The 23,665-nt window shown below is 36.2% G+C and overlaps 1 protein-coding gene across 5 annotated transcripts in view; it reads left to right on the forward strand.

The window, feature by feature from the left end:
• The window catches only part of RTN4 (reticulon 4), an 81,494-nt gene that overhangs the window by 14,530 nt on the left and 43,299 nt on the right, over positions 1-23,665 (forward strand). For 4 of the 5 annotated variants that reach the window (XM_021711184.1, XM_021711183.1, XM_021711185.1 and 1 more), the window contains exons 2-3: positions 9,344-9,400; positions 10,092-12,497. In XM_021711184.1, the coding sequence (XP_021566859.1) occupies positions 10,100-12,497 (2,398 nt within the window). In that variant the 5' untranslated portion in view covers positions 9,344-9,400; positions 10,092-10,099. The remainder of the gene's footprint in view (positions 1-9,343; positions 9,401-10,091; positions 12,498-23,665) is intronic. The other variant, XM_008055641.2, reaches the window with a different exon arrangement.

Consider the following 23,665-nt stretch of genomic DNA (forward strand, 5'->3'; position numbering starts at 1 on the left):
CTGGAACTACAGGCATGCACTACCACGCCCGGCTGATTTTTGATTTATTGTAGAGATGAGGTCTCACCAAGTTGCCCAGGCGGGTCTCGAGCCAGTTATTCTTTAAAGAAATTAAGGAATGAGAAAAAGAGATCATTTTAAAATATCTACCTGTATATTTACCTTTATGCCATTCTTCATTCTTTCATGAAGATCAAGTTTCCATTTGGTATTTTCTTTCAATCTGAAGAACTTCATTTAACATTTCTTGTAGTGCAGGCCTCTTGGTTACAAATTCTTTCACTTTTTGTTTTCATCTTTTGTTTATCTGAAAATGTCTTTACTAATCTTTACTTTTTTGATGAATATAGTTAATTCTTTTTGTTCATTATAGTTATGTTCTATATAGCTACTGAAAACACAGAATCATTGCACCTAGGGATAAATACAGGGTAGGTTCCTGTAAGTCTCTTGTCATAATATTTTTGTTAACTAATCAATACATAACTTTGTTTTAGGTGTTTTTATATTTAAAGACACCTGGGTACAAAAATACAGTTAGAGAGAAGGAATAAGTTCTAGTATTTGATAGTACAGTAGGCATATTATAGTTAACAATCATTTATTGTGTATTTTAAAAGAGCTAGAAGAGAAGAATTACAATATCCCCAGCACAAAGAACATATGATATCCTAGTTATCCTGATTTGATCATTACATACTGTGTATAGGTATAAAAATAGCATATGTACCTCTAAAATGTATCAATTCAAAAAATGCAGTCACCTTATTTAATATATATTGTTGATTCATTAACGTTGAACTTACAGCCAACAGCACTGTAATTGATGCTTGGAGGAAGCTCCAGTAATTTTTTGTTTTACACTGCATGTTACGGATATAGTGGTATTGACGTTCTCCTGGCCGGTACATCTCTGTAAGCCCCGTCATAGCCTTCTTGCAGTTAAGAACACCAGATAGGCCAGGTGTAGTGGCTCAAGCCTGTAGTCCCATCACTTTGGGAAGGTGCGGTGAGGATTGCCTGAGCCCCCTGGGTTTGAGACCAGCCTGGACAACATATGGTGAGACTTTGTCTCTACAATAAATCAAAAAATTAGCTGGGTGTAGTAGCGCTTGCCTGTAGTTCTAGCTACTTGGAAAGCTGAAGCAGAAAGATTGCTGGAGCCCAGCAGGTCGATGCTGGGGTGTACCCCTGCCACTGCACTCCAGCCTGGGCCTGGGTGACGAAGTGAGACTCCAACTAAAAAAAACAAAACAAAACAAAAAAAAAAACACTAGATAGCCCATCAGCACTCGCTTAGGGGCCATTTTAAACAAGGAAATCACCAACAAAGCACAAACAGACATTTGTGTGTTTAAAAAAAAATGAGAAAAATGTGGCACTAAATATACTGAAAAAAGGACACTTGTTTTGCGTTACGAAAACTGAAACAAGATAGGCAATAGGGTTGACTTGTTCTACCTCAGTGGGAATGTGCACTTTGGATGAGCTGATGTTTGCCTGCTCTGCTCATGCACATATCCTGGAAAGTGCTACAAGTATTGATTTTGGGGTTATAAATTTATTGAGTAAGTGAATTAGCAAATAAGGAATCAGTGGGTAAAGAGGATAGACTGTATCTAATTCTGGTTTGTCAGTTTTTTTCCATCACTTTAAAGATGTTCTATTACTTTTTGGATTTCATCATTTTCATTGAGAGGTCAGGTCATTCTTATTGTTGTTTCCCTTCCTTTTTCCTCTGTTTTTAAGGTTATCTCTATCTTTGGTTTTCAATTTCACTTCTATTATGTGCTCTTTGTGGAGTTGTGTTTAACCTGCTTCAAGTTCATTGAGTTTCTTGGATCTGTGGGTTGGTATTTTAAAAAATATTTATTTATAAATTAATCCTATCTTCTGTATTGTTCAATCTGTTTTTAAGGTCATCTGGTGATTTTTTTTTTCAGTTAATGTATTTTCATTTCTAGCACTTCCATGTGATTCCTTTTTCTAGTCTATATTTCTCTACCAAGATTCCCTTTCTGTTCATTCATTAGGTCTATCTTTTTATCTGTACATATTTAGTAATATTTTAATTTACATTTTTATATTTGCTAATCTACATCTGTTATTTCTGTATGTGTGTGTGTGTGTTTTTGTTTTGTTTTGTTTTTTTGAGACAGGATTTGCCTTTGTCACCAAAGCTGGAGTAAAGTGGTATGACCATAACTCACTGCAGCCTCAAACTCCTGGGCTGAAGCGATCCTCCAGCCTTCTGAGTAGCTAGGACTATAGGGACATGACACCATGCTAGGCTAATTTTTTTTTTTTTGGTAGAGACAAGGTCTCGCTGTGTTGCCCAGGCTGATCTCGAACTCCTGGCCTCAAGTAATCCTCTTGGCTTGGCCTCCCAAAGCACTGGGATTATAGGCATGTGCCACCATACCAGCTGTTTGTTATATTGGCTATTTTTTTCTTATTTATGATCATATTTTCTTGCTTCTTTACGTGTCCAGTAATTTTTTATTTTGTACTGCATGTCATGGATATAGTGGTATTGACTTTGTACTGGTAGATGGTTAATTTGCTGGCAAATCATCTTGATCCTTTCAAGTTTTGATTTTTAAGTTAGGATGGGTCCAGAGGCAGACATCAGCAGACTTGAAGGGCCAAAGAGTAAATATTTTAGGCTTGTGGGGCATACAACCTTTGTCATAACTACTCATCTCAGATTTATTGTGCAAAAGTAACCATAGACAGTACATAAATGAACTGTGTTTCAATACAAGATGGGCCCATAAACTGTAGGTTTGCTGACTTTTGGTCTATGGTATACCTTTCTTTAGTGATAGAGTAGTCCTGCTCTTAAGGTGTACCCCTTTTTGGGTCTCAGTTGTGTGTCTGAGGTGTTTAGAGAGGTCCTTCCACTCTGTTCAAAATTTTTACGTCATCTTCCAGCACTGTCTGACCTCCAAAATACCCATTTAGCTCACAAGTCTACCATAGGTTTCTTGGCTAGGCCTTGCTGAGTCTTGTGCTGTGCATGTGCTGCCTAGGGCTCACCCAGAGATTTCAAAGGAACCCTGCCCAGATTTTTAGAGCCACCTTTCTATGAAACTTATCTTTGTCTGTTACCCTGTCCCACAAATTCCACAGCCTCTTCCACTTAGCAAGAGTGCAGTATTCTTGGGCTCCTCCTCCCTATGCTGTAGACCAAACAGAAAGCTAGGGCAATCATCTCACGTTTCCTTTTTCTCAGGATTCACACTCCTGTACTGCCTGCTATCCAGTGTCTCAGTATAGTTGCCTCATGTATTTTGCTGATACTTATAGTTGTTTATATTAGAAGAGTTAATCTGATACAGTCGCTTTCATCGCCAGAAGCATAAATTCTTCTGTATGGTTTTAAAATGTGTTTTTAGGCCAGGCGTGGTGGCTCAAGCCTGTAATCCCAACACTTTGGGAGGCCGAGGCAAGAGGATTGCCTGAGACCAGGGGTTTAAGACCAGCCTGGGCAACTTGGTGAAACCTTCTTGCTACAATAAATAAAATTAAAAAATTAGCCAGGCTTGGTGGCTCAGCCTGTAATCCCGCACCTTTGGGAGGCTGAGGTGAATGGATTGCCTGAGCCCGTGGGTTAGAGACCCGCCTGGGCAACTTGGCGAGACCTCATTTCTACAATAAATCAAAAAATAAGCCGGGCATGGTAGCGCACGCCTGTAGTTCCAACTACTTGGAAGGCTGAGGCAGAAGGATTGCTGGAGCCCAGCCGGTCGAGGCTGCGGTGGCCGGGAGCGGCCACTGCACTCCAGTCTGGGCGACAGAGTGAGACTTCAACTCAAAAAAAAAAAAAAAAAAAAAAAAAAATTAGGCCAGGCTCGGTGGCACAGCCTGTCATCCCAGCACTTTGGGAGGCCAAGGAGAGTGGATTGCCTGAGTCTGCGAGTTAGACCAGCGCCGGCAACTTGGTGAGACCTAGTCTCTACAATAAATAAAAAATTAGCTGGGCGTGTAGTGTGCACCTGTATTTCCAGCTACTTGGAAGGCTGAGATGGAAGGATCGCCGGAGCCCAGCAGGTCGACACTGGGGTGGCCGTGAGTATGCCACTGCATTTCAGCCTGGACGACAGAGTGAGACTCCAACTCAAAAAAAAAAAATTAGCCAGGTGTGGTGGCTTGCCCCTGTAGTTCCAGCTACTTGGAAGGCTGAGGTGGAAGGATCACCTGAGCCCAGCAGGTGAAGGTTGCGGTGTCTGTGTGCCACTGCATTCCAGTCTGGGTGATAGAGTGAGACTATGACTCAAAAACAAAACAAAACAAATAAAATGTGGTTTTTTTCTGGTTTTATAATTAGATATGATTTTATTGACCAGTTTTTATTTGATAAAAGTTTTGAGATGAGCATATTAATGAGCATAAAAATACTCAATATGCGAGTGTGGGCTTTGGTGAGGTTGATAGCGTATTTTTAAAAATTGATAATAATAATAAATTGCAATAATAAATTAAAAACTGATATACCACTTTTACTTTTTAAAAAAATGATAAGCCGGGCTCGGTGGCTCAGCCTGTAATCCCGCGCCTTTGGGAGGCTGAGGTGAGTGGATTGCCTGAGCCCATGGGTTCGAGACCCGCCTGGGCAGCGAGACCTCGTCTATACAATAAATCAAAAAAATCAACCGGGCGTGGTAGCGCGTGCCTGTAATTCCAGCTACTTGGAAGGCTGAGGCAGAAGGATCGCCGGAGCCCAGCAGGTCGAGGCTGCAGTGGCCCAGAGCAGCTACTGCACTCCAGTATGGGCGACAGAGTGAGACTCCAACTCAAAAAAAAAAAAAAGATATACCTAAAAAATCTCTTTAGTGAACTTAAATTCTGAAACTGATCCTTGTGTGATGGAAATAATTAGTATTCAAAGTGTGTGAAATAGCTAGTCTAAACTTAGGCTTTTTAGGTTTAGGCTTAGGTAAAGAAATGAATCTAGCATTCATGACCCACATGAGGAATAGGTCATTTGGAAAAAGTTGTTTGGTGAATGGTGCTCATCTTTCATGCTGTCATTGTAAGTAGTTTAGTGATTCTGCTCATTTTACTGGGAGTGCTGTGAAAATAAATATATATCTGATTGTGGTGGCAGAGTTAAGTTATAATTATCTAGCTTTGTCATTAACCAGCTGTGTGACTTTGAATAAGTTATTCAATTCTCTGAGTTTAAGTAACTGAAAATATGGTAGAAGATTAACAAAAATAAGATGAGTATGTTTTAAAAAGTAAATAAGGGGAGAATTTTTTTTAGGAATATTTTTAATGCATTTTTGATAGCACAAAGTGTAAAGGCTTAATGGGAAAGTTGTTCTTCCTTGCCTGTTATTTAGTGAACAAAATCAGTTTTTTTTTTGAAATATACCACTATGTTTTTAGTTAGTGTGAGCATAAGCCTTTAATTTGTATTGTATTTTTTGGCTGTCAGTTCAGTAGAGCACAAATGAGGTTGATGATTAAGGTTTTTATTTCTGCATTCAATAGTTAGATTTTGGCATTATGAGTAGATCATAGAAGGGGAGCTATTTGCCATTTTTTGCAAGCCTAATTTAGTGTATATGTAACATAGCTTAGGAATTTAAGATGTTATGTTTTGTACTCAGCATAATATCCCTGATTTTGAATTTGTTTGTTTGTGAAAGTCAGAATCTTTTACAAAAAAAGATTAACCTAAAATCAAAAACATTTTTTCAAAACAATAAATAAATAATTATAGTTGTTTTTTAGCCTTAGAATTTGGCAGCTTGTGATATGGAAGTGTTGCCCATTGGAATTTTCTTTTAACATCCTTAATTTTATTTATTAGTCATCTTATAGTTCTAAGTTTATAAACTCCAGGAAAGGAAGTACAGTACTACAGAGTGGTAACAGGAGGGAGCATGGACTTGTAAACTCTGTGGATTCAGATCTCGGATCCATCACTTTCAGTTTTGTATCTCTGGGAAAGTTTACTTAGCTTTTTTTGCCTGTGTTTCCTCATCTGTGAAATGGGGATAACAGTAGTACCTGCCTTATAGGGTGGTTTTAAAAATTGGGTGGGCCTCTGAAACAAATGTGCCTGGTCAGCACAGTGTCTGGCCCACAGTAATGGTTCTGTAGATGTTAATATCCTATGAAGTAGAAGTAATTAGTGCAACATCTCAGATAATTACAAGATATTTGCTGGGTTATAGTTTATCTTGTTTCAGGAGAACAAACTTGGGCTGATAAGGTAAGGAGTTAGACCAGTTTCACTTGGTGAAACATCCTGCAGAAGATAAAGCACAAGGACTTGAGAGTTAGACTGGTTTGAATCCTGGCCCTCTGACCACCTAGCTCTTTGACCTAGGGCAAGTTGTTCTTTTTTCTCACCTCCTCCCTCATGACATTTTGAGGTAGGTGCTAGTATTATCCTTATTTTACAAATGAGGTAACAAGGCCCAGAAGGGATAAGTAACTTTCTCAGGTTACACAGTAGTGAGTCATGGGATTATGATTTGAAACTAGGCATTTCAATTCTCTGATCCATAATTGCTTTGATCTGAGCGCTCTTCTTGAAGGCCCAAATGGTAGTGACCTATTCTGTATTTTTTTTTTAATAACTTTTAGAAACACATTACATGTTTTGTGGTTAACTCGGGATTGAACCCAATTTTATAAAATGAAGGTTTGTTTTTCTGGTTTTGTTTTTTTGTGAAATTTAGTAAGTATTTGAAATACCAATTTGAAAACTGTTTTACTTGGACAAGTTCCAAGAATATTGTTTTTATTATAAGAGATGTTGATACTAGTAGTAATAAAGATACAGTAAATTTTAAAAAATACTTTAAATTTTTGGCACAATTTAAGATGCAGTTTGTTTTCCCTATAGTTTCTATAGTAATATATGTTTCTAGTTCACTTTCCAAGTAGACGAGTCTCTGGATTAATGACTTTTAACTACATGAAAAAAAACTAGATGAAAAAAGCAACTGTTTTGTTAAGAATTGGCAAACTTTTGTTTAGATGGAGCAACTGTATAATTATTTGGTTCTACTCTTTGACCTTCAAGTTCCAGTTTTATACACACTTATAATTCATTGTTGTGGCTGAAAGAAACTTTCCCTCATTTTACAGATGAGAAACTGTAACTTAACTAAGACCACATAGCAAATCATCTTTTAAAAATGTGTGAACATGTGTATACACTTCATAAAATCTTATAAGGCATTATTATCTTCCTGTTTGGATGAGTAGCCCATCCTGCTTATTGTAGGAGACCCTACCTAAGCTGGAGGAGACCCTTCTAAACACATACATGGATTTCCTTTCACCACCCCATCTAGGAATACTTCAAGTATGACATCATGCCTACTATAGATTTATCTAAAATTTACATGACATTGTAAAGTTAACTCTCCTAATTCATTAAGGGGAATGTCCTTGGAAGACACATTCGTATTTCTGATAGCTACATCTCTTTGATTTTTAGCTATTTTGATCAATCTTGTCTAGCTTGTACTTCCAGAAAGACATGGCCAAATTTATTATGTCATTTCTGCAAAAAGAATATGTTCCTGTCATCTCTCAGGCTATTTTAAATTGTCTTATGCTAGAGACCTTTCTCTAGTATAAACACGGAAGATCTTTAGCTTAGGATTTTCCAACTACAGGTACAAGATGATATTGTACAAAGTTAATATACCAACATATAGTATACTAGTTAACTTGGACTGCCGTAACAAAATATCGTAGACTGGCTTAAACAACAGGAAATTATTTCTCACAGTTTTGGAGACTGGGAATTCTAAGATCAAGGTATTGGTAAGGTAGTTTCTTTCTGAGGCCTCTTCTTTTGGCTTGTAGAGCCTTGTGTGCTCACATGACCTCTTGTGTATGCTTGGGGGAGAAAGTGAGCAAGCTCTCTGGTGTCTGGTAAGGGCACTAGTCACATTGGACCAGGACCCCACCCACATGGCCTCATTTAGCCATACTCACCTCTCAAATGCCCCATCTCCAAATACTATCACATTGGGGGTTGGGCTTTAACATGAATTTTAAACATTCAGTCTGTAACATAACAGTGATTAAGAAAATAGGCTTTGTCTCTTCTGTTGACTAGTGGATCATGAAAAATAAAAATAAAAATAGACTCTGGAGTTTAATTGTCTGGATGTCTCACTTATTAGATTTGTATATGAATAACAAGCAGCCCTCACCTGTGTTAATATTTAAACAAAATAAAATTGATAATAGTAAGTATCTTCCTAATGGTAATTAGGAAACTTTAAAAAAAAAGACTTGGAAACTGATATTTGGACAATGGCACATAGAACTAACGTCGTCAAAGACCTGTGTATAATGACTTAGAATATTTTTCTTTCAAGAGAGACAACCTAGAAAGTGAGAGTAGCCGGGCATGGTAGCGCGCGCCTGTAGTTCCAGCTACTTGGAAGGCTGAGCGGAAGGATCGCCAGAGCCCAGCAGGTGAGGCTGTGGTGGCCAGGAGCGGCCACTGCACTCCAGTCTGGGTGACAGAGTGAGACTCCAACTCAAAAAAAAAAAGAAAGAGAAAATACACAAATGTCAGACAGTGTTCTTCTAAATTGAACAAATGCTAATAACAAAAGATTAAGCACAAGTAGTTATTTAGTCAGATTCATCTTTTTGATTTTTGGCTTGACTAGAATAAGATGATTTACCTATCTGAAATGTGAGTAAAGGCTTTGGATGCAATATATTAAATAAATAGAACAGTATTTAAAGCTGCTTTGGTTTGTGAAGTTTCTTTAACATAAACAGGTTATATTGCTTCTTGAAAAATGATAGGTTCTGACTGGGCGAGAGTGGCTTATGTGCTTGCATTCTAGCACTTTGGGAGGCTGAGGCAGGAGGACTGCTTGAGCGCAGGAGTTCAAGATCAGCCGAGGCATCACAGTGAGACCTCATCTTTACAAAAATTAAAAAATTAGCTGGGTGTGGTGGCATGTGTCTGTAGTCCCAACTGCTCAAGAGGCTGAAGTAGAAGGATCACCTGAGTCCAAGCAGTTGAGGCTGCAGTGAGCTGTGATCTGCCACTGCACTCCAGCCTAGGTGACAGAGTTAAGACCCTGCCTCCAAAAAAAAAAGGAAAAGAAAAGAAAAATTATAGGTTTTATGGATAGCATTTAATCAACTTTATAATATATATGATGATTTAACCTGATTTAATAGTACTACTTTTTCTAACTTTCTTTCAATCTTGGGCTTTTCTCGTATAAAGTTTTTTGTTAACTCATTACAAACTGAACCCTTGCTTACTCCTCTTATCTTTAGTCTCCTTTCAACCTGTCTTTATTTCTGCTGAGGTTATATTCTATTTGTTTTTCAGATGAGACCCTTTTTGCTCTTCCTGCTGCATCTGAGCCTGTGATTCGCTCCTCTGCAGGCAAGTTCTTTCTGCCAGCCTTTTATCCTCTGTAAATTCTAACTTTAACTCTATAGTTGTGTTAACCCTATGCAGAATAGTTTTGATTTACTAAAAATTAATATGGTTCCAAGAATGTTTTTCTGTTGAAAAAGTTGAAATCTGCATTTTTACATACTATGCCCCAGGGAGAAATGGGCAAAACCTGATTAATAATTGGAAATATTTAAGAAATTCTTGGACCCTTGATTTATATTTACATGCTGACCATTCTTTTTCTCTAAATAAGTTTCTTGAATATAACAAAAAAGACTTTTATGTAAATAAACACTGGTCTATAGCATTTAATTATCCAGTGCCCCTTCTTTTCTGTACTGTTAGTCAAACACTTTCCACAAATCATCTTCTCTTCCTCTAAAACTAGTTAAAAGTAACTTTTCTCAGTTGATAACACTTGAGGTTTTCTTGACTTGATTTTCATCTTTGCATAGCATGTAATTGCTCTGTAGCTATGCACATGTTTTAATGACAGTAGCTTAATATTTTCTATAATGAGTCAAGTCTACTTAATTGTTATTAATTAAATGCTATTAACATTTTATTGTAGTTAACAGTAAGTCTTTACTAACACTATTTTGAATCTGTCATAAAACTTGTGTTAACTCTGAGAACACTGGCATTCTCTAACTTTCCTTTCTGTCCATGGTCACAGAAAAAATTATGGACTTGAAGGAGCAGCCAGGTAACACTGTTTCGGCTGGTCAAGAGGATTTCCCATCTGTCCTGCTTGAAACTGCTGCTTCTCTTCCTTCTCTATCTCCTCTCTCAGCTGCTTCTTTTAAAGAACATGAATACCTTGGTAATTTATCAACAGTATTACCCACCGAAGGAATACTTCAAGGAACTTTAAATGAAGCTTTTAAAGAGTTCTCAGAGAAGGCAAAAAATCCACTTGTAGATAGAGATTTAACAGAGTTTTCAGAATTAGAATACTCAGAAATGGGATCATCATTCAGTGGCTCTCCCAAAGCAGAATCTGCTATAGTGGTAGGAAACTCTAGAGAAGAAATAATTGTGAAGAGTAAAGATGAAGAGGATTTAGTTAGTAATGACATCCTGCGTAATCAACAAGAGTTACCTTTAGGCCTTACTAAATTGGTCAAAGAAGAAGACAAAGTCATATCTCCAGACAAAACGAAGGACAGTTTTAATGAAAAGAGAATTGGAGTAGAAGCTCCTATAAGGGAGGAATATGCAGACTTCAAACCATTTGAGCAAGTATGGGAAGTGAAAGATAGTGGTAAGGGATATAGTGATGTGTTGGCTACTGGAGGTAATATAGAAAGCATGTTGGAGAGCAAAGGGGATAAAAAATGTTTTGCAGATACTGTTGAGCAAGCTAATCATGAAAAAGATAGTGAAAGCAGTAATGATGATACTTCTTTCCCCAGTACACCAGATGCTATAAAAGACCGTTCAGGAGCATATATCACATGTGCTCCCTTTAACCCAACATTAAGTGAGAGCATTGCAACAAACATTTTTCCTTTGTTAGGAGATCATACTTCAGAAAATAAGACTGATGAAAAAAAAATAGAAGAAAAGAAGGCTCAAATTGTAACAGAGAAGAATACTAGCACCAAAACATCAAACCCTTTTCTTGTAGCAACACAGGATTCTGAGACAGATTATGTCACAACAGATAATTTATCAAAGGTGAGTGAGGAAGTAGTGGCAAACATGCCTGAAGGTCTAACCCCAGATTTAGTACAGGAAGCATGTGAAAGTGAATTAAATGAAGCTACAGGTACAAAGATTGCTTATGAAACAAAAATGGACTTGGTCCAAACATCAGAAGCTATGCAGGAGTCACTCTACCCTGTAACACAGCTTTGCCCATCATTTGAAGAATCTGAAGCTACTCCTTCACCAGTTTTGCCTGACATTGTTATGGAAGCACCATTAAATTCTGTAGTTCCTAATGCTGGTGCTTCTGCAGTGCAGACTAGTTCATCTCCGTTAGAAGCTCCTTCAGTTAATTATGAAAGCATAAAACTTGAGCCTGAAAATCCCCCACCATACGAGGAGGCCATGAATGTATCACTAAAAAAGGTATCAGGAATAAAGGAAGAAATTAAAGAGCCTGGAAGTATTAATGCAGGTGTTCAAGAAACTGAAGCTCCTTATATATCTATTGCTTGTGATTTAATTAAAGAAACAAAACTCTCTACTGAACCAACTCCAGATTTCTCTAATTATTCAGAAATAGCAAAAGGTGACCAGCCAGTGCCTGATCATTCTGAGCTGATTGAAGATTCCTCACCTGATTCTGAACCAGTTGACTTATTTAGTGATGATTCAATACCTGAAGTTCCACAAAAACAAGATGAAGCTGTGATACTTGTGAAAGAAAATCTCACTGAAACTTCATCTGAGTCAATGATAGAACTTGAAAATAAGGAGAAACTCAGCGCTTTACCACCTGAGGGAGGAAAGCCATATTTGGAGTCTTTTAAGCCCAGTTTAGATACCACAAAAGACACCCTATCACCTGATGAAGTTTCAGCATTGAGCAAGAAGGAGAAAATTCCTTTGCAGATGGAGGAGCTCAGTACTACAGTTTATTCAAGTGATGGCTTATTTATTTCTAAGGAAGCACAGATAAGAGAAAGTGAAACATTTTCAGATTCATCTCCAATTGAGATTATAGATGAGTTCCCTACATTTGTCAGTTCTAAAACTGACTCTTTTTCTAAATTAGCTAGGGAATACACTGACCTAGAAGTATCCCACAAAAATGAAATTGCTAATGTCCATGATGGCGCTGAGTCATTGCCTTGTTCAGAATTGCCCCATGATCTTTCTTTCAAGAATGTACAACTTCAAGATGAGGAGAAAATACCTGTCTCAGATGAATTTTCCAAAAGTAGGTCTGATATATCAAAGGTGCCCTTACTGTCTCCAGATGTTTCTGCTTTGACCACTCAATCAGAGGTAGGCAGCATAGTTAAACCCAAAGTTCTTGCGAAAGAAGCTGAGAAAAAACTTCCTTCTGCTACAGAGAAAGAGGACAGATCACCATCTGCTATATTTTCAGGAGAGCTGAGTAAAACTTCAGGTAATCAATCTACACACTGTATTGTGCTTTCGTGCGCTCTTTTGTACTTAACCACGGAACATTCCACTACCTTTTGTGTTGTTTATAGTGTCTAATATATCACGTTGATTTAAAAAAAATCTTTTCCACCATCTCAGTTAAAGCTTTTAGTGCTTTTTCTACCCCTCTTGGCACTCAGTGCCCACCCTTGCTCTTAACTTTTCCGTAGTTATTTTTTGGTCACTTTTATATTGTACCATGGAACTAGGAAATATTTTTGCTTATCAGAATTGGCCTCTATCCTTTTTGCTTCAGTGTTTCTTGGTAGCATGAGGAGCAAGAGATATTAAAATATTTCAGAGGTGTTTTATTATATTTAATTTTTAAAGAAAGAATATTGCTAATGCATGTTTTAAGTATTTCAATGTAGTATAGTATTTTTCCAGTGGCAAGTGTAAGGTTAGGCATATTGGGTGTAGACATTTTGTTGAAAAGTATAAATTGAGGTATGCTATTATGAATTCTTTTGAAAAGTTTTCTCATTCTTGAAACTACATTTTCCACATATCAATTTGCATATTTTTTTTGTTTAACATTCTAATTTAGCTGTGTCTTCTATGAAATATGTAGTGATTTATGGTTAATTTGCTGAATATACTTATGTATTTGAGATGGGTAAAACTAGTGGTAGGCAGACCAGTCTATAGATTGTTGCTATATTCTACAAAAGAGGAGATTATGAGCATTCAGGCAATAGAGTAAGCACGGAGACTAGGACTTGGTGTTTGATGAATGTGGCTATGAGGCACAAGGTGAAGAGGTAAAGGCAGCTCCGGGAACTTCGAGTTCCTGGCATGTGCGAAGACATGGATGGCAGTACGAGAAACTGAGATGGGAAACATGAGAGAAAAAATTGGGTTTAAGAGAAGATAAAAATTCAGTTTTGAATATATTGGTATTGGGGCACCTTTAAGATATCCAACAAGTTATGAGTATTACACATAAAAAGCTCTTGAGAGAGACCTTGGCTGTATTTGTTCTGGGTTTGGAAACAGGAATTAAAGCCTCAGATAGCAACTAGGGAGAACCTAGAGAAGAGGAATCTTTAAAGGTGGTAGGATTGGTCACAATTATCAAATACTAAAGAGGGCATTTAAGATAAGGATTGAAAGTTTGTCAAAAAAGGAGGAAGAGTTTGGCATGACAGCAGCAAATGGTGTGGTGTGTGTGGGCATGCTGGGGTTGAGGAGTGAATGGATATGCAAATGGATAGTAAATGTTGACTACTCTTGAGATGTTTGAGAACTTGGAAAAAGAATGTTAGCAAGCAGGAGGGGAAAATATGGTGTAGAGGAAAGGTCTTTTTTTAATTTAAAGATTGGAGTATTGCGAGTCTGATTACAGATGCAAACAGTCAGAAGGGATAGGCTAAGCTTCCAAGTTCAGGTGGAGGAATTAGTCTCAAAGAGAAGGAAGGATACTGCTTTGCTTGTAGTGAATGGAAAGGAAAGTTTGGGTGTTGATATGCATAGGGTTTTATGGCTGGAAGTTGAGGAAATTGCTTGATGGTTTATCTTTATTCCTTAAAGTAGTACGCTTGGTCTCTTGCTGAGAATGAACTGGGACATACCTGGATGGAAGAGGTCTGAAATACCTCTCACTAGGGAAACAAAGGCCTTGCATTAAGAACTCAGCCAAGGTTGAAGGATGGTCTGTATGGTAGGGTAGTTTTTCTTTAACTGTGCCAAACTACCTAGGTATGGGTTCAGAGAAGGTAGATGGTTGTATTGATTCAGGGTTGTGTTTTGCTAGGTGGTCCAGTAGAAGGACAGTGACTCAGGAGACTTGAGAATAATAGCAAGAGAGTAATTTGAAGTGATGGACTGTGACATCTAAGTTGAAGGATCTGAAGAGGAAGTTGATAGATAGGAGAGTAGAAGCTCAATGAATTCAAACTCTAAATTAGGTCTAAGAACCAAGAGGACTGCAGTATGAATAAATGAGTGCCAGAATGCTAGGAGGTTATGGTCAAAGGATTTTGTGATTGTATGTGCTGGATGTTGAATTTAGAATTTCAAAGGAATAGCAGTTTAGGTTGGTTTCACAGTGGAGGTGTTTCACAGTGGAACGGCGGCTGCAAACAGCTTCAAAAGTAGTTTATGAGGGAACAATAGAAAGAAGGGTCTGAGAAGCCCAGAGCAGCATGGTGATACTTGTGTGGGTCAAGAGCAAGGGGAGGTGGGATATGTGAGCAGAGTGGAAACACCTGTGGTCTCCCTTCTACACGCCCCCCGCTTCCTCCCAGAACCTAAAGCTGTAGTTTTCTGGTAGATGGCAGCTCTCAGGAATTCCAGTATTTCTGGAATCAGCTGTTTCTTGAATTGATTTTGTTAAAACCTAGGGATCTACAGCCTAATAGTTTAACCTTTGAAGGCTTAATAGAAAAAGAAAGTGTAAGCAATACTTGAGCATTCTCTTCTTAGAAAATATTTATACTCTTTTTCTGAGAAAAAATTGTTATTCATGCCTCTTTGACTTAACTTTTTAAAATATTAACTATAATGGCAACACACTAGGGAGTAGAGGATTATTTGAATACACCAATGTATATATCCTACAGAGTCATAAGAAGGAAATCCAGTGTTGGCATAATACAAACAATATGGGGTGACATGAGTTTTTGACTTGGCTGCACCACTCACAATCACTTTGTTTCTCTAGATGTCATTTTCCTTTTCTATAAAAGCAAAAGTTAGACTAGGTCCTTGTAACTTGATAATTTTCTTAACAGGCATGTTACAGGTGAATAGTTGTTGCCTTAACGTGCTTAATCAAGCACTATGCTAGATATTTTTGTTTTCTTTATTTTTATTTTTTGGAGGGGAAGATGAAGACTAAGACAAAGTCTTTCCTTCTTTAAAGCAGCTAGTGGAGAGACACTGTTAAGGACATAGCTAACCATTGTGATATGTGTTACAGTGAGGGTAGGACTTCCCTCTCTTCCTGAAAGTTGGGTCAGATGAAACCAAAGTGCAGCAGTAGTCTGATAAAACATAAGGGAGGTTCTGAGAAACTATAAGGAAAATCTACTCTCAGATTGCTTAAAAATGTTATACCATTTCTAATTATGATATACTTAAGATTTAAAAAAAAATTCTGGGTTTTATACATACATTTAAATAAAAGCATCTATAAGTGCTTAATAACAAATAAGATACCAGTTTCCTCAGGTCATTTATTATGTCATTTATTCTCCTTGTTTTCTTAAAAATGACTTTGTAAGTAGAAATCAATTTTGCAAGAGAGATGTGAGATATTATGATGCAGATGTTAGTGCTTTGTTAATCTGGAAGGGGTACAATTTTTTAAAAAATTCTAGTCTTCATAAAAATTTGCAACAAACTCTATTCTGAATATTGGAATATAAATGATGGTTCTTTCCCCCTCAATCCATAATTACCAATACTCATTGTTTTGTTTTAGTACCTCATTGTTCAGAAGCAGTTTTTAATAATCTAGGCCCAGCACTTTATACGTGTTCTTCATTTAATTTTTCTAAAAAATCTGTGGCTTCAGATTTATGCTTTGGATACCCATTTTGTTTAACTATTATTTGTTGGCACGTTAGTTTTTGGTTTCCACTTACTTGAAAAATCCAGGAACAAAGGTATAAGGTAAAATATTCTTAATCTTGCATAATTATTAATCCATATAGAATAGAGTAATTCTCTATATGGGCCAAGATGGCAAAACTTCGGAAAGGAATAGTTAACTGATAGGCAGTACTACCACGTGACTGTTGAAATGTTTTTGTAAGCTGGGCTCGGTGGCTCAGCCTGTAATCCCGTGCCTTTGGGAGGCTGAGGTGAGTGGATTGCCTGAGCCTGTGGGTTCGAGACCTGCCTGGGCAACTTGGCAAGACCTCATCTCTACAATAAAATCAAACAATTAGCCAAGCATGGTAGCGCGTGCCTGTAGTTCCTGTTACTAGGAAGGCTGAGGCGGAAGGATCACTGGAGCCCAGCAGGTCGAGGCTGCTGTGGCTGGGAGCGTGCCACTACACTCCAGTCTGGGCAGCAGAGTGAGACTCCAACTCAAAAAAAAAAAATGTTTTTGTCAGATGATGTATGAAAGTTTCAGTTTGGCACACGAACAAAAGTTAAAGGATATGAGTGTGTAATGATGGTAGTTGAAGGACTACTAACACATGCTAAAGGGGACGAGAGGCTAGTTCTGCCTTGGGATAGTCTTCATGGAAGAGATAATTACATGAAAGTTACAAATAGCAAATGTGAATAAATGTGCACAAACCTGTTAGTTTATGTAAATATGATAAAAAGTTTTCCAGATCCTTTTTTTTTTAAGTGGATGTTATGGTCAGCGGGTAAATATACTTATTTGCAGCTAAGCATAGATGGGTTCATTGACTGGCCATGTGTGACTTAAGTATAAGGAAACATTTAGGTTTATTCAGAACTAAGCTGAAAAATCAATCTGTGCTAGAGAGGGGTTTAAGATACATTAGTTGCTAAATTCTGATTAGAATTATGTAAAATAAAAAAATGCTGGTATCGTGTAAGATGTTTTGTTTTATTAAGATATTTTGTTTTAAAGCTAATTGCTTTTTTTAAAGTTAACTTTTTATTTGAAAGTAACTTTAGACTTTTAAAAATAATGGAAACACAGAAGATAGTTCAATTATACTCTTCATCTAAACTTAACTATTTACATTTTACCCCATTTGCTTTATACTTTGTTATCTCTGTAGATAACTGGATGTGGACACATAAATATATATATTTTTTTTCTTGAGCCATTGGGGAATAAGTTACACACATTCTGGCCATTTACCCCTAAATACTGCAAATAGGGATTTTCTTTTTCATGACCTCAGAACAGGTATTCATTTCATAAATCTACATTAATACAGTACTTTAAACATATATATCATCTGTGTTCCAGTTTTGTCAGTTGACCTAATAATCTTTAATAGCGTATTTTCCCCCTCTAGTTTAAGATCCAGTCTAGGACCAGGTATTACATTTAGTTGCCATGTTTCTTTTGGCTATTTAATCTGGGAATTTTCATTCTTATTTTTTCAATTTTTAAAAACCTGACACATAATTGTACATATGTGATCAGATCAGGGTGATTAACATATTCACTATCTCAAACATGTAGTATTTCTTTGTGTTGAAAACATTCAACGTTCTTCTTCTAGCTGTGTTAATGTTAACCATAGTCATTTTGCAGTGATACAAGAGAATAGAACTTATTCCTCCAATCTAGCTGTAATTTTGTATCCTTATCTCTCCTTGCTATCCTTCTCCCTACCATTTCTAGCCACTAGTGTCCCTTGTTCTACTTTTAACTTCTATGAGATCATTTTTTTTTTAGCTTCTGCGTGTGAGTGAAAACATTGAGTGTTTAACTTTCTGTTCCTGGCTTACTTAACATAAAATATCCCCCAGTTCCATTCATGTTGCCACAAATGACAGGATTTCAGTCTTTTGTATGAATGGATAGTATTCCATTGTGTATAAATACACCTTCTTTATCCATTCATTTGTTGTTGGATACCTGTTGATTTTCTTGGATGTAAAGATTTTCTTTCCTTTGAATAAATGCTGAGTAGTGGGGTTGCTGGATCATATGGTAGTTCTATTTGTAGTTTTTTGAGGAACCTCCTTACTATTCTCCATAGTGGCTGTACTGGTTTACATTCCCACCAACAGTGTGTACAGAGTTGCCTTTTCTCTGAATCCTTACCAGCATTTGCTTTTTTGTGAGGATGGGGTGAGATGATACTTCATTGTGGTTTGGGTTTGCATTTTCTTGATTGATGACTTTAAAAATCCATTTGTTTGCCATATGTATGTTTTCCTTGAGAAATATCTCCTCAAATGATTTGCCCATTTTTTCATTGGATTGTTTGCTGTTGAGATGTTTGAGTTCTTTATATGTTCTGGATATTAATCTCCTGTCAGATGAGTAGTTTGCAGATATTTTCTCTTATTCTGTAGATTGTCTTTTCACTCTTTTGATTGTTTCCTTTGCTGTGCAGAAACTTTGTAGTTTAATTTAAGCCCATTTGTTTACTTTTGCTTTTGTTGCCTGTACTTTTATTTTTTATTTTGAGTCGGAATCTCTGTAGCCCAGGCTGGAATGTAGTGGCATGCTCATGGCCTTGATCTGCTGGGTTCTGAGATCCTTCCACCTCAGCTTTTCAAGTAGTTGGAACCACAGGCATGTGCCATCACACCTGGCTACATTTTTAGTTTATTGTAGAGACAAGATCTCACCAAGTGGCCCAGGCTGTTCTTGAACTCCTGGACTTAGTTCTCTTGCCTCTGCCTTCTAAAGTACTGTAAGTGAGAGCCACTGTGCCCAGCCTATTGCCTGTGCTTTTAGTGATAACTTTTTTTTTTTTTTTCCCAGCTCAGTGTACTGAAGCATTTCTCCTATGTTTTTTTCTAGTAGTTTTATAGTTTGGGGTCTTACACTACCATTTGGGTCTTTTATCCATTTTGAGTTGATTTTTGTATAGAATGAGAAGTAGGAATCTATTTCATTATTCTGTATGTATATCCAGTTATGTATATCTGTATTTATATCCAGTTTTCTCATCATTTATTGAAAAGAGTGTCCTTTTCCCATTGAGTGTTCTTGGCATCTTTGTAAAAAAATCAGTTGACCATACATACGTGGCTTAATTTCTGGGTTATCTGTTCTGTTCTATTGGTGTGTGTGTGTCTCCTTATGCCAATACTGTGCTGTTTTGGTTACTACAGCTTTGTAATATATTCTGAAGTCTGGTAATGTGATGCCTTCAGCTTTGCTCTTTTTGCTGAGGATTACTTTGGTTATTTGGGATCTTTTGTGGCTCCATACAGATTTTAGGATTTTTTTTCTGTTTCTGAGAAGAATGTCACTGCTATTTTCATAGGGATTGTGTTGAGTCTGTAGATTGCTGGCTAGTATCACTTTAATAATATTGATTCTTCTGATCCATGAGCATGGAATGTTTTTCCATTTGTTCATGTCCTCTTTAATTTCTTTCATCAGTGTTTTGTAGTTTTCTTTGTGGAGGTTTTTCACCTCCTTGGTTAAACTTCCTAGGTTTTCCTAGTTTCTTTTTTCTTTTCATTTTAAGCTATTGCAAATGATATTGCCTTCTTGATTTTCTTTTCAGTTCATTGTGTGTAGAAGCACTACTAATTTTTTGTATATTGATTTTGTATCCTGAACTTTGCTGAATTTTTTATCAGTTCTAAGAGTTTTTTGGTAAAGTCTTTAGGATTTTCTAATGTAAGATCATGTCATTTGCTAACAGGGACAATGACTTCTTTCCAATTTTGATGCTTTTTATTTCTTTCTCTTGCCTAATTTTTCTGGCTAGGATTTCTCATTTTCAACCTCTGTCTCTTATAACATTAACAGTTTCTCCCCATTTTAGCAGGTTCTTAATTGAAAATTTTAAGAGGCTGAGAAAAGAAGCTGAATTCTTCTTACTTTACCTGGAAAGGGAAGGCTACCATTATCTGGAAACTCTTCTAAGCCTCAAACACTGTCACATATTTATTTCATTTAGTCTTCACCATAATCTGAAAGAGGGAACCATTTTATAGATGATTAAAAGGAAAAAAAGTCTAAAGATGTTAAGTAACTTTCTCAAATTCACATAGCAAATTACGTAATAAGCATAATATTTTTGAGCTTCTTCTGTTGGGTTAACTTATTTATATTAGTTGTTATCCATTTTCATTGGGTTAATTTCTTATTTATATTAGTTGTTATCCATTTTCACAAGGATTATCTTATTTACAGCAGATGAAGAACTGTGATTCCAACCCAGGATTTGTTCCTTCTCAGTTGTTTCCCCATTTTCGAATGAGCAGTTATTGTTCTAACTTTCATAGACAATCGGTGTGCTGCTACTTTTATCACTTTTCTGTTGTGTTGGATTATTAAAGCAGTGCAAGACATTTTAAGAAGTCATTTTCTCACATGTTCCTCCATATATTGAAGTAGATAACTGCTGTTTATGTTGTTGGTAGCCATTGGTAAAGAAAGGTCTGTCATCCAAATCACTGAGATTCAATATCAAGCAATATTAAGTCAATATTAATGATAGTGATCACTTAATATAAGTTAGTTGGTTGTTTGATTTGTCACTAGTACACAGAATATTTACAGTTCATAATCAAGATATAGATTGTGTCTTGCTGATCTGTTGAAACTATTGGTGAGTAAAGTAAACCAACCACAAGTTGATTTTTCATTATACTTAAACTGTGTGATATCCAGGATTAACCAAGAAGTATTGCCATAATAAAATAACTCACTCAAAAAAGACCTGTTTATCTAGGTAAAGAATTTAAAGTGATGTTTTGCAAACTTATATGTACTTCTTACTTATGTTTATGAATGAGAGCATTCTTTTGATATTTTTGTGATGCAAAATATTTTTCTAGTTTATAAAATTTAAAAACTTGAGCTTTCTTACTAAAGCATTGTAGATACTAATATTTTAGTGAAAATATATTTTTAGTGAGAAATATATTTAGAACACTTTTTAATAGTTATCGGTTGAACTTTATTATTATGGTAAGTAATCTGATAAAAGCAATTTAAGTACTATGAAAAGTTAAAACTTAACAAATTGAATAGAATACCTTTAATTGCAAGGCTGTTAGTAATTGTACAGTGTAACTACATTAAAACCTGCCTATTGTTAGTAAAGGAAGCAATTATGTTTACTTATAACAAATGAGATTATTAAGTTGGCGAGAATTTGTTTAGTGTTTACTATGGGTCTAAGGCAGATTGAAAATATGTACAATAAAAGATACCACTAAATATGATGTGGTTAAAATAACTTAATTTTGGATATTTTATAGACCTGAGTTATAATCCTAGCCTTTTCACTGATTAACTGTATGATCTTTGGCAAATGTTTTAATCTATTTGAGCTTTAGTAATTTTAGTAGTAAGGATTTCTCTTAAGGACTTGCTAATTATTAGTGAAGTCATGGCAACAGTTTATGAAGCAGTATGAAGTATAATGCATCTTCTTTGTACAAATTTGACAGCTACAGAAAATCATTGAAATAAATCCAAAATTTTAAAAATTGTGTTACCCAGACATGATCATTGTTGATTTTTTAAAGAATATATTCTTCCAGTCAGTTTTCAGTGCTTAGGTTTATTTTTATGAATGTAATTAAAAAATGTGTTTTGCAGGATTGGGATTATACTCTACATGTTGTTTATAAGCTTTAAGAAATATAACAGTGTCATGATGCAGATATCTACTTGTTTTTAAATATTCTGCTTCCTTTTAAAAGCTTAGCGTTCTCTAGTATGATATGTTATCATTTAACCAGTCACTTTGCTGTTGTTGTTCCCTTGTTATAAATAAGAAAGTTAGTTTGTTCCTAACTTTCTTATTTATAAATAATACTGTTATTAACCTCTTCATATTAAAATGTTTTACCTCTCCCTGAGTTGTTATTTTCCATAAATTATAGGAAATAAAAACCTGGGTCAACCAGTGAATATTTTTAATAGTTTTGACAAAAATTGACTACCAGATAAGTTGTACTAATTTTTACATACCCTAAAACAAAATAAGAAAACACCCATTTCTCTACTGTCACCAACTCATATTATTATTTTTGACTAATATTGCCACATTATACAAAATTAAGTAAGTACAATGACAGGAAGACTTCTTCCTCCCTCTGTTGCCTAGCCACCTAGTACTCCTTCCCAGAGTTACCTGCTATGGCTTATTCTTTAAGTATTCTTTCTGACATTCCAGACATATATTTTTGCTTTTTGAGTTGGAGTCTCACTCAAACATGGAGTGGCATGCTCACGGCCACCCCAGCATTGACCTGCTGGGCTCTGTGATCCTTCTGCCTCAGCCTTCCAAGTAGCCAGAACTACAGGCATGCTACCACGTCTGGCTACTTTTTAGATATATTGTAGAGGCGAGGTCTCACCAAAGTGTCCAGACTGGTCTTGAAGCCATGAGCTCAGGCAATCCCCTCACCTTGGCCCCCCAAATGCTGGAATTACAGACTTGAGCCTCCACGCTTGGCCCCAGACATACTTTTTAAAAACCTTTACCAGTTTGGCAGATGAAAGTGGTATCTTGCTATTTTGATCTTTGATTATTAGTGATTGTAGACATGTTGGCTATTTGGATTTCTTTTGTGATTTGCTTGTTCATACCCCTTGCCCATTTTAAATATAGGTGTTTAATTTTTTTTCTGATTTTGAGTTCTTTTTACATAAAGTATGTAAACTCTTGTATTAAAAATTTTCCCTGAGTTTTCTAAAAGACTTGTTTTAGTTGACATTTTCAGTTTTCACAAAGGAAAATTTATACTTTTAAATTTATTTATAGTTTTAGTTTTACATGTAATACTGATCTATTTAAAGTTGGTTCTGGATTCTGGTTACAGATTATTTTATCTCACATGCCTTTTGGTGGTGGTTTTTTTCTTGTTGCCACCATACGCTGATCTAGTTCCTTAGTGCTAGGCAACAGTCCTATAGGAAAAGCCAGAAAATTGAGAGCACCATGTTTGCCAGATTGCCCACCATGGATTGGGTAATCAGCTGTAGAGTTTGGGTGTTGGTGCCATCTAGTGTTGTAGATAGAAAACCATATCTATAGAAGGATCAATATTGACCTTATGGAGTAAATTCAGTTGGACAGAGAAATTTAGTGAGTTGTGGGTATCTGTTTTGTCCTAACAAATAACTTTAAAAATGATTTTACAAACAATTTTGAGTATTGACATCTTGTACTTAACCAAACAAATGCTTGAATCATGCTGTTTATAAACATGAAATGACATTAAGTATTCCCCCAAACTGTGTCCCTTTTGAAAAATTAAAGTTTAAAAAGATCTATTCAGAGCCTAATAACTGAATTTTTGAAATTCTGAATTTTAAAATGCTATGGATCTCTAGTAATTGTATACTTATTTTAGATTATAGTATAAGAAGTGAACATATTTACTTCGTTTTCACTGATAGTAGTACTGTCAGTTTCTCTATGGATTTTAGGGTTTTTTAGCAGCTTATATGAAATGGTTTATAGACTTTAAAATGCTAATTCCTGGTTATTTTAACTTGTACTGTCATTCATTTTCTAGACTAAAGTCTTTCTCCAT

The sequence above is a fragment of the Carlito syrichta genome, unplaced genomic scaffold (genome assembly GCF_000164805.1).
Source record: "Carlito syrichta isolate Samal-C Ts95f unplaced genomic scaffold, Tarsius_syrichta-2.0.1 Scaffold301904, whole genome shotgun sequence".
In the NCBI taxonomy this organism is placed as follows: domain Eukaryota; kingdom Metazoa; phylum Chordata; class Mammalia; order Primates; family Tarsiidae; genus Carlito; species Carlito syrichta.